General features: G+C 42.4%; 1 protein-coding gene across 3 annotated transcripts in view; it reads right to left on the bottom strand.

Moving 5' to 3' along the window:
• Window positions 1-10258: 10258 nt before the first annotated feature.
• dnase1l1 (deoxyribonuclease I-like 1) overlaps window positions 10259-11308 on the bottom strand; it is a 123399-nt gene continuing 122349 nt past the window's right edge. For all 3 annotated transcript variants that reach the window (XM_045692808.1, XM_045692810.1, XM_045692811.1), the window contains exon 9: window positions 10259-10481. In XM_045692808.1, coding sequence (XP_045548764.1) covers window positions 10368-10481 — 114 coding nt within the window. In that variant the 3' untranslated portion in view covers window positions 10259-10367. The remainder of the gene's footprint in view (window positions 10482-11308) is intronic.

The following is an 11308-nucleotide window of genomic DNA, read 5'->3' as shown; positions in this document are numbered from 1 at the left end:
TTCGTCTTCAGTCCAGCCAGAATCTGTCAAAGAACAGAAAGTTACCAAACCACAGAACATGAAAATTGGCTTGCTATAAAGTTGGAGAAACAAGTAACTAAACAACTTGCTATAAAGTTGGAGAAACAAGTAGTTGAGGGAAAAGTAACTCAACAACTTGCTATCACCTGAAACATATGTATCCTGTCTTGAATGAAAAGGTCATTTTGCAAGTTCCCAAAATAATTGTGATCTCTGACTAGAGGGCTCCATCTTGCGTTATAAACGCTGCACAGGAACGGGACCAGACTCCTGGAGATGACATAAGGGCGTTATAGACGGGTGGGTTGTTAAGCAACAGACCTGATGGCTTATAGTCGAAGAATTAACGTGGCAACTCTATTTATTAAACACATTTACACGACCACTTGTCGCATACACCGTTACCGGTTAGCTAGTGAGCGACTTTTCTTTGTTGCCATATTGGCATTGACATGAAACCAGTCAAAACACCTCAAAACAAGACATGGTATCAAGAACAAGACATGGTATCAAGAACAAGACATGGTATCAAGAACAAGATGAAACTCCTAGTCGTTGTTCCTAGCGATCTGACAGAATCACAACACGCTCACCAGGGGCGAAAAGCTGATATCAACTTTGGAGGGGACAATTACATGACATTTTCTCAAGAGCAATTCCTGAGGGGGACACCAAAAGTAGTGCTGTAACACATAGCCTACATTGTAATATGGTAAATATATATTGAGGAACCAAAGAAATAAGGTGTTTGCCGTACTCCTAACTACCGGTACCCAAAACTACACAACTAATCACAACAGCAATACTATTGCCTTTAACAAATCTTAGTTCAGTCACCAGTTTAAGTTGAGAGTGGGGGTATCCATGGCATTTTCCAATTATGTTCCTATTTTACAAGTCAAAAAAATGGAGAACCTTTCATAATGTTGCCAGACAAAGACTCAACAAACTTACCTGAGACTCCCTGTCTCTGCCAGTCTGTCCCTGCATATCTGTCCCCAACTCTGCTGTCTGTGTGCCATCTGTTGCCTGCTCTGCCTAATGACATCATTGTGAAACATTTCCATTAGAATTTCATTTCTTTCTTATGAACATTTTATCAACTAGTCTTTGAGATATTAGGCTACGAGGGTTCTTACTTTGCGTTTTGGTGTACTGAAAAATACTCTGATGTCCGTCTTTTTTATTTTTCTGCCATTTTTCGACCTGGCTGGCTGGCTGGCTGGCTACACACACACACAGTGTATAGGTTATTTACAGTAGGAGATGGGCTTCTATCTTATCTTCTATCATTATATATGGGCTTCGATCTAAAAGGTAGCTAGCAAATGTGAAACGGATTGCAGTGACAAGAGTTGACAGCTGTATGAGTTCACCATTTACACAACATATGCTGCAACCTTTTGTAATTTTAATAGTTTGTTTCATATTGGCTGGCTTCCAACAATAGCTGAATTTGCAAAGCTAGCGGGCACGCAATCTTTTGAGTGTCTATAACAGCACAATTGCTTTCATTGCGTATTATTAATATTATTTAAATTACATAGTTATGTTTACAGTGATATATTGGGGGGGACAAATCATATTTTTCCCAGGATGGGGGGGTCATGTCCCCCCCGGGATTTCCGCCCCTGACGCTCACATCGTTTTCGTGAAGTCGGCCAACAGTCAGTTTATTTTATAACTGCAGATTCATTACAGATATTCACATGACCATGAAGAAAAATGATGGCTTCCAGAGTATACATCCATACTAATAGTAGTCATGGCTCCAGTCTATACATCCATACTAGTAGTAGTCATGGCTCCAGAGTCTATACATCCATACTAGTGGTAGTCATGACTCCTGCTCCAGAGTCTATACATCCATACTAGTAGTAGTCATGGCTCCAGAGTCTATACATCCATACTAGTGGTAGTCATGACTCCTGCTCCAGAGTCTATACATCCATACTAGTAGTAGTCATGGTTACTGCTCCAGAGTCTATACATCCATACTAGTAGTAGACATGGCTCCAGAGTCTATACATCCATACTAGTAGTAGTCATGGCTCCAGAGTCTATACATCCATACTAGTAGTAGTCATGGCTCCAGAGTCTATACATCCATACTAGTGGTAGTCATGACTCCTGCTCCAGAGTCTATACATCCATACTAGTAGTAGTCATGGCTCCAGAGTCTATACATCAATACTAGTGGTAGTCATGGTCTATACATCCATAGAGTCTATACATCCATACTAGTAGTAGTCATGGCTCCTGCTCCAGAGTCTATACATCCATACTAGTAGTAGTCATGGCTCCAGAGTCTATACATCCATACTTGTGGTAGTCAAGACTCCTGCTCCAGAGTCTATACATCCATACTAGTAGTAGTCATGGTTACTGCTCCAGAGTCTATACATCCATACTAGTAGTAGTCATGGCTCCAGAGTCTATACATCCATACTAGTAGTAGTCATGGCTCCAGAGTCTATACATCCATACTAGTAGTAGTCATGGCTCCAGAGTCTATACATCCATACTAGTAGGAGTCATGGCTCCTGCTCCAGAGTCTATACATCCATACTAGTAGTAGTCATGTCTCCAGAGTCTATACATCCATACTAGTAGGAGTCATGGCTCCTGCTCCAGAGTCTATACATCCATACTAGTAGTAGTCATGGCTCCAGAGTCTATACATCCATACTAGTAGTAGTCATGGCTCCAGAGTCTATACATCCATACTAGTAGTAGTCATGGCTCCAGAGTCTATACATCCATACTAGTAGTAGTCATGGCTCCTGCTCCAGAGTCTATACATCCATACTAGTAGTAGTCATGGTTACTGCTCCAGAGTCTATACATCCATACTAGTAGTAGTCATGGCTCCAGAGTCTATACATCCATACTAGTAGTAGTCATGGCTCCTGCTCCAGAGTCTATACATCCATACTAGTAGTAGTCATGGTTACTGCTCCAGAGTATACATCCATACTAGTAGTAGTCATGTCTCCAGAGTCTATACATCCATACTAGTGTAGTCATGGCTCCAGAGTCTATACATCCATACTAGTAGTAGTCATGGCTCCAGAGTCTATACATCCATACTAGTAGTGGTCATGGCTCCAGAGTCTATACATCCATACTAGTAGTAGTCATGGCTCCAGAGTCTATACATCCATACTAGTAGTAGTCACGGCTCCAGAGTCTATACATCCATACTAGTAGTAGTCATGGCTCCTGCTCCAGAGTCTATACATCCATACTAGTAGTAGTCATGGCTCCAGAGTCTATACATCCATACTAGTAGTAGTCACGGCTCCAGAGTCTATACATCCATACTAGTAGTAGTCATGGCTCCAGTCTATACATCCATACTAGTAGTAGTCATGGCTCCTGCTCCAGAGTCTATACATCCATACTAGTAGAAGTCATGGCTCCAGAGTCTATACATTCTGGGTCATGTGATACGTTATCTCACTTCTTCTCTGGTGAGGTTCTTATTGACTGTTGCTGATCACTGTTGTCAAAACTAGCCGTTGCACGTCTCACACTACAAGAGCATCGACATGCACACATTTACTGAGCCTCGGTGATGGCCTCGCGCCCAGACTAGGCAACGACATGGGGATTTTGTCTCCGATCTGAACTTGTCAGGGAAAGCTATATCAGGGCCAAAATCGTGTAGTGTACGAACCAGCTTAACGTGACTATAAACGTGATAAAACATGGCTACCAGGCGCCAGTGGCTTTGAATTGGGAAAGACTATACAGCCACTCGTGACCTGCAAAACGAGATTTCATTTCAGAAATGTCCTCTATACCGGTACCCCCTGTATATAGCCTCCACATTGACTCTGTACCGGTATCCCCTGTATATAGCCTCCACATTGACTCTGTACCGGTACCCCCTGTATATAGCCTCCACATTGACTCTGTACCGGTACCCCCTGTATATAGCCTCCACATTGACTCTGTACCGGTACCCCCTGTATATAGCCTCCACATTGACTCTGTACCGGTACCCCCTGTATATAGCCTCCACATTGACTCTGTACCGGTACCCCCTGTATATAGTCTCCACATTGACTCTGTACTGGTACCCCATGTATATAGCCTCCACATTTACTCTGTACCGTAATACCCTGTATATAGCCTCCACATTGACTCTGTACCGGTACCCCATGTATATAGCCTCCACATTGACTCTGTACCGGTACCCCCTGTATATAGCCTCCACATTGACTCTGTACCGGTACCCCCTGTATATAGTCTCCACATTGACTCTGTACCGGTACCCCATGTATATAGTCTCCACATTGACTCTGTACCGGTACCCCATGTATATAGCCTCCACATTGACTCTGTACCGGTACCCCCTGTATATAGCCTCCACATTTACTCTGTACAGTACACCCTGTATATAGCCTCCACATTGACTCTGTACCGGTACCCCTGTATATAGCCTCCACATTGACTCAGTACCGGTACCCCCTGCATATAGCCTCCGCATTGACTCTGTACCGGTACCCCCTGTATATAGCCTCCACATTGACTCTGTACCGGTACCCCCTGTATATAGCCTCCACATTGACTCTGTACTGGTACCCCCTGTATATAGTCTCCACATTGACTCTGTACCGGTACCCCATGTATATAGCCTTGTCATGACGTTTGCCTCTTTGAGTACAGGGAGGACAGTTGACCCCCTCCCCCCTTTGCACCATCCCCCAACCTACCTTCCCCCACCCAGGCCCTGTGTGAAAGGGTTGTAAAAACTCTAAGAGGAGAATCTCTTGCCACATGGCCCATAGAGAGACACAGGAAATTCTTCCAACTCACAGAATTGGGGAGCCAAGCGACATTTGTGTTCTGGAGAAGGTATGGAAGATTGGTGAAGAATCCAGCTACGAACTGGTCCGCTTGGTACAATTTTGTGATACTCAGAAGAGACAATATAGCCATATTACCATAAAACGGTTTATATAATAGCCTCAGTGATGAGAATTGCATCCACATGGTTGTATAGAATGTATTAATAAGGATAAAGCTTTTGTAATACATTGAGATGCTATGTACTGATGTTAATGTGATGGAGTTGTATTCCTGTACCAAGCTTAACTCAGTCATCGGCACGCCCCCAGGGACACAGGCAGGACCAGGTGTCATGTGACATGTTCACTATAAAACCATAGCCTGATCTACTTTCTTCAGACCCCGGCCTCCACTCCATTGCGAGTTGGCCAATAGGTTTGACCATCCAAGTACTCTACTGAAAGTGAACTATACCACGTGGTTAACTTTTAGACTATTGATACCGACAGAATAAGAACAAGTCTTTGATATTAATTATTAATCTGCAGCTAAGTAAATTATATCATTGAACGCGAAGACCAACGAAACACCCATTCTATGACGACATTAATGAATGTCGCTTTGAAAGATCCATTCTAACCGAGAGAGAGAGAGAGAGAGAGAGAAAGAGAGAGAGAGCTCTCCAACCGAACGACGCTTCAACAAGGATCCCGACGACACACTGAGCGTAAATATATATTGATTGCAATTGTTCCCGAATGAGTGAGCGTTCAATTGTCAATTGTTAATATTAATGAACTCTGTGTACCTCCTCAGCTGACCGTTTATGACCCATTGTCCAACAGACCAGCCATGCCTGTTTTAGCCCACTAGGGCACATTACTCTACCAATTCTTTGTGATGATAATTACTGTTTGTATACTTTCTGTGAATTAATTAGTTTAGTAAATAAATGATTTTAAGACAATTGATGTATGGATGACTCTTAGTAAAGACTGGGTTCGTGCAGGTACAACAATTTACGACGTTTGGAATGAGACTGGACGCGAGGTAAAATACACCATTTAAACCAGAAGATAATCGGCCTATACTATAATAGAATATAATATATAATGTTATAATATAGGAAAGTTATATTAGGAAAATTATAACTTTGTAATCTGAATATTTTCCTTGGTGCCCCGATCTCCTAGTTAATTACAATTAAACGATTAATCAGTTTAATCGCGTGATAATAATTACAGAGAGTTAATTGATAAACATGTCTTCAGTTTAATGGTACCCCAAAGACACGACAGCCTCCACATTGACTCTGTACCGGTACCCCATGTATATAGCCTCGACGTTGACTCTGTACCGTAATACCCTGTATATAGCCTCCACATTGACTCTGTACCGGTACCCCCTGTATATAGCCTCCACATTGACTCTGTACCGGTACCGCCTGTATATAGCCTCCACATTGACTCTGTACCGGTACCCCCTGTATATAGTCTCCACATTGACTCTGTACCGGTACCCCCTGTATATAGTCTCCACATTGACTCTGTACCGGTACCCCATGTATATAGCCTCCACATTGTTATTTTACAGCTGCTCTATAATTATTTGTTACTTTTATTTTTTACTTATCCTTTATACTTTCTTAACTTCATTGTTGGTTAAGGGCTTTTCACTGTAAGGCCACTGTTGTGTTCAGCATTTCACTGTAAGGTCTACTACACCTGTTGTATTCAGCATTTCACTGTAAGGTCTACTACACCTGTTGTATTCAGCATTTCACTGTGAGGTCTACTACACCTGTTGTATTCAGCATTTCACTGTAAGGTCTACTACACCTGTTGTATTCAGCATTTCACTGTGAGGTCTACTACACCTGTTGTATTCAGCATTTCACTGTAAGGTCTACTACACCTGTTGTATTCAGCATTTCACTGTGAGGTCTACTACACCTGTTGTATTCAGCATTTCACTGTGAGGTCTACTACACCTGTTGTATTCAGCATTTCACTGTGAGGTCTACTACACCTGTTGTATTCAGCATTTCACTGTAAGGTCTACACCTGTTGTAGTCAGCATTTCACTGTGAGGTCTACCACACCTGTTGTATTCAGCATTTCACTGTGAGGTCTACTACACCTGTTGTATTCAGCATTTCACTGTGAGGTCTACTACACCTTTGTATTCAGCATTTCACTGTGAGGTCTACACCTGTTGTATTCAGCATTTCACTGTGAGGTCTACTACACCTGTTGTATTCAGCATTTCACTGTGAGGTCTACTACACATGTTGTATTCAGCATTTCACTGTGAGGTCTACTACACCTGTTGTAGTCAGCATTTCACTGTGAGGTCTACACCTGTTGTAGTCAGCATTTCACTGTGAGGTCTACTACACCTGTTGTAGTCAGCATTTCACTGTGAGGTCTACCACACCTGTTGTATTCAGCATTTCACTGTGAGGTCTACTACACCTGTTGTAGTCAGCATTTCACTGTGAGGTCTACTACACCTGTTGTATTCAGCATTTCACTGTGAGGTCTACTACACCTGTTGTATTCAGCATTTCACTGTGAGGTCTACTACACCTGTTGTATTCAGCATTTCACTGTGAGGTCTACTACACCTGTTGTAGTCAGCATTTCACTGTGAGGTCTACTACACCTGTTGTAGTCAGCATTTCACTGTGAGGTCTACTACACCTGTTGTATTCAGCATTTCACTGTGAGGTCTACTACACCTGTTGTATTCAGCATTTCACTGTAAGGTCTCTACACCTGTTGTATTCGGCGCATGTGACAAATAACATTTGATTTGATAAGAATAGGTTAAGGGTCAGTGTTAGATTATGGCTAGTAGTGTCCTTTATAGCCTCTCCCCTTTGAATTCAATACAGTCGATACATATTGTCCCCAGGGGATGTCTTGTGCACTGTAAAAATATATTCCAATACACAGTAAATACCCTGGTATTAATGGCTGACATGTGAATACGGCTTTGGTGTTCAGACTCCTGAAACCCAGGCTAGAATTCCATCAAACCTGTTAGTGTCTGTTTACAAACTAGTGACGCTGTGTGTGTTTGCTCACACGTTTCCTATTCTGATCATTCTGATAGTAGGAGGGGTTTTAAAGGACATTCTGTGATTTGATTGAGCTATGAGGTACTATGGAACTACTGAAATAGGTGTTTGATTGAATAGTACTGTGTGTCAGCAAAAACATGTTTTATTGTTACATACATCGGATAGGTGCAGTGAAATGTTTTACAGGGTCTTGCTCAAGGGCACACAGGCAGGTTTTTCACTTCGTCTGTTTTGGTATTCGAACCAGAAGTCATATAGAGATCTCCCATCACACACACACACACACTGGCCGTGTTCCAGGCTGACTACATTGCAGACGCCTGCCACATCTCACAACACATGTACAGGTGTTTAACATATTATGCTAATTACACTGAACAAAAATATAAACGCAACATGTACATTTCTGGTCCCATGTTTCATGAGCTGAAATAAAAGATCCCAGAAATTCAAATTCATATGCAAAAAAAAAGCTTATTTCTCTCAAATTTTGTGCACAAATTTGTTTACATCCCTGTTAGTGAGCATTTCTCCTTTGCCAAGATAGTCCATCCACCTAACAGGTGTGTCATATCAAGAAGCTGAATAAACAGCATGATCGTTACACAGGTGTGCTGGGGACAATAAAATGGCACTCTAAAATGTGCAGTTTTGTCACACAACACAATACCACAGATGTCTCAGGTTTTAAGGAGCATGCAATTGGCATGCTGACATGCAGAAATGTCCAACTGAGCTGTTGCCATCGAATTGAATGTGCATATCTCTACCATAAGAACTCACTACTGTAATGGTCCAGGTTACAAAGTGGCTCAGTGACTCGTGTTTGCATCTCAATGTGAAAAAAACTGTCTGCATGTTCTTCACAAAGAGGGCAACAGATGCTACTGAGCCAGATGTCTGTGTATCAGGGGAGAAGCTCCAGGTGGTATCTGATGCTACTGAACCAGATGTCTGTGTATCAGGGGAGAAGCTCCAGGTGGTATCTGATTTTAAGTACCTTGGCATCATACTTGATTCCAACCTCTCTTTTAAAAAGCATGTGAAAAAGGTAATTCAAATAACCAAATTCAACCTAGCTAATTTCCGATTTATATGAAATTGTTTGACCACAGAGGTAGCAAGACTGTACTTCAAATCGATGATACTCCCCCACTTAACATACTGCTTGTCTAGTTGGGCCCAAGCTTGCTATACAACATTAAAACCTATTCAGTCTGTCTACAAACAGGCTCTCAAAGTGCTTGATAGGAAGCCCAATAGCCATCATCACTGTTACATCCTCAGAAAGCATGAGCTCCTGAGTTGGGAAAATCTTGTGCAATACACCAACGCATGTCTTGTATTACAGATCCTAAATGGCCTAGCTCCCCCTCCACTCAGTACTTTAGTTAAACAGAAAACCCAAACATATGGCAGCAGATCCACAAGGTCTGCCATGAGAGGTGACTGTATAGTTCCCTTAAGGAAAAGCACCTTTAGTAAATCCGCTTTCTCTGTGAGAGCTTCCCATGTCTGGAATACACTGCCATCAGACACACATAACTGCACCACATATCACACTTTCACAAAATGCATGAAGACATGGCTAAAGGTCAATCAGATTTGTGAACATAATCCCTAGCTGTGTATTGCCACTTTCCATGTTGTCTGTTGTCTGTAGCTTGTGAGGTGTGGAAACACTGTTGTTTTTATGGATTTTGTCTTGTTGCTTTTTGTTCTATGTTGCTCTGTCTGTATGCTACATCTTGCTTGTTCTATGTTGCTCTGTCTGTATGCTACGTCTTGCTTGTCCTATGTTGCTCTGTCTGTACGCTATGTCTTGCTTGTCCTATGTTGCTCTGCGTGTGCTCACTGCTCATTGATTGTCTGTATTGTAATTGTTTTTAATAACCTGCCCAGGGACTGCGATTGAAAATTAGCCGGCTGGCTAAAACCGGCACTTTTACTGAAACGTTGATTAATGTGCACTGTCCCTGTAAAAATAAAATAAACTCAAACTCAAATGTATGCATTCACTACTGTAAGTTGCTCTGGATAACAGTGTGACTAAAAACCACAGACCACGTGTAACCACGCCAGCCCAGGACCTCCACATCCGGCTTCTTCACTTGTGGAATCGTCTGAGGAGGGGGTACTGAGGAGCATTTCTGTCTGTAATAAAGCTCTTTATGGGGAAAAACTCATTTTGATTGGCTTAGCCTGGCTCCCCAATGGGTGGGCCTATGCCCTTCCAGGCCAACCCATGGCTGTGCCCCTGCCCAATCATGTGAAATCCATAGATTAGGGCCTAATTTATTTATTTCAATTGACTGATTTCCTTCTATGAACTGTAACTCAGTAAAATCTTTGAAATTGTTTTCATGTTGTGTTTATGTTTTTGTTCAGTATACATCATATGATACAGTATAGCCATCTGATGCTTGACGTGGGACACAACCATGGGTTGACGCAATGCACAGGTTCAGGTGGAGATGAAGAAGGCCATGAGGACGATCAGAAGGGTGTGGCCTCCCAAATGTTCTGACCCCGCCTTCAACTCGACCTCCACTGGGTAGTGGTCACTGACGTCTAGGGCCTGGAGAAAGACAGACACATTAAAACACACAAACACATGCACACGTTGAATTTCAATTTACTTCCTGAATTGATTCTGTGGGTGTGTTACCTGTTGAATTGACTCTGTGGGTGTGTTTGCTGTTGAATTGACTCTGTGGGTGTGTTAGCTGTTGAATTGACTCTGTGGGTGTGTTACCTGTTGAATTGACTCTGTGGCTGTGTTACCTGTTGAATTGACTCTGTGGGTGTGTTTGCTGTTGAATTGACTCTGTGGGTGTGTTTGCAGTTGAATTGACTCTGTGGGTGTGTTGTCTGTTGAATTGACTCTGTGGGTGTGTTACCTGTTGAATTGACTCTGTGGGTGTGTTACCTGTTGAATTGACTCTGTGGGTGTGTTACCTGTTGAATTGACTCTGTGGGTGTGTTTGCTGTTGAATTGACTCTGTGGGTGTGTTAGCTGTTGAATTGACTCTGTGGGTGTGTTACCTGTTGAATTGACTCTGTGGGTGTGTTTGCTGTTGAATTGACTCTGTGGGTGTGTTTGCTGTTGAATTGACTCTGTGGGTGTGTTGTCTGTTGAATTGACTCTGTGGGTGTGTTACCTGTTGAATTGACTCTGTGGGTGTGTTACCTGTTGAATTGACTCTGTGGGTGTGTTTGCTGTTGAATTGACTCTGTGGGTGTGTTAGCTGTTGAATTGACTCTGTGGGTGTGTTACCTGTTGAATTTACTCTGTGGCTGTGTTACCTGTTGAATTGACTCTGTGGGTGTGTTAGCTGTTGAATTGACTCTGTGGGTGTGTTACCTGTTGAATTGACTCTGTGGGTGTGTTACCTGTTGAATTGA

This window comes from Salmo salar, chromosome ssa13 (genome assembly GCF_905237065.1).
Source record: "Salmo salar chromosome ssa13, Ssal_v3.1, whole genome shotgun sequence".
Taxonomy (NCBI): Eukaryota; Metazoa; Chordata; class Actinopteri; order Salmoniformes; family Salmonidae; genus Salmo; species Salmo salar.
The sequence above is the reverse complement of the archived record's forward strand: the minus strand, read 5'-3'. Positions and strand labels throughout refer to the sequence as shown.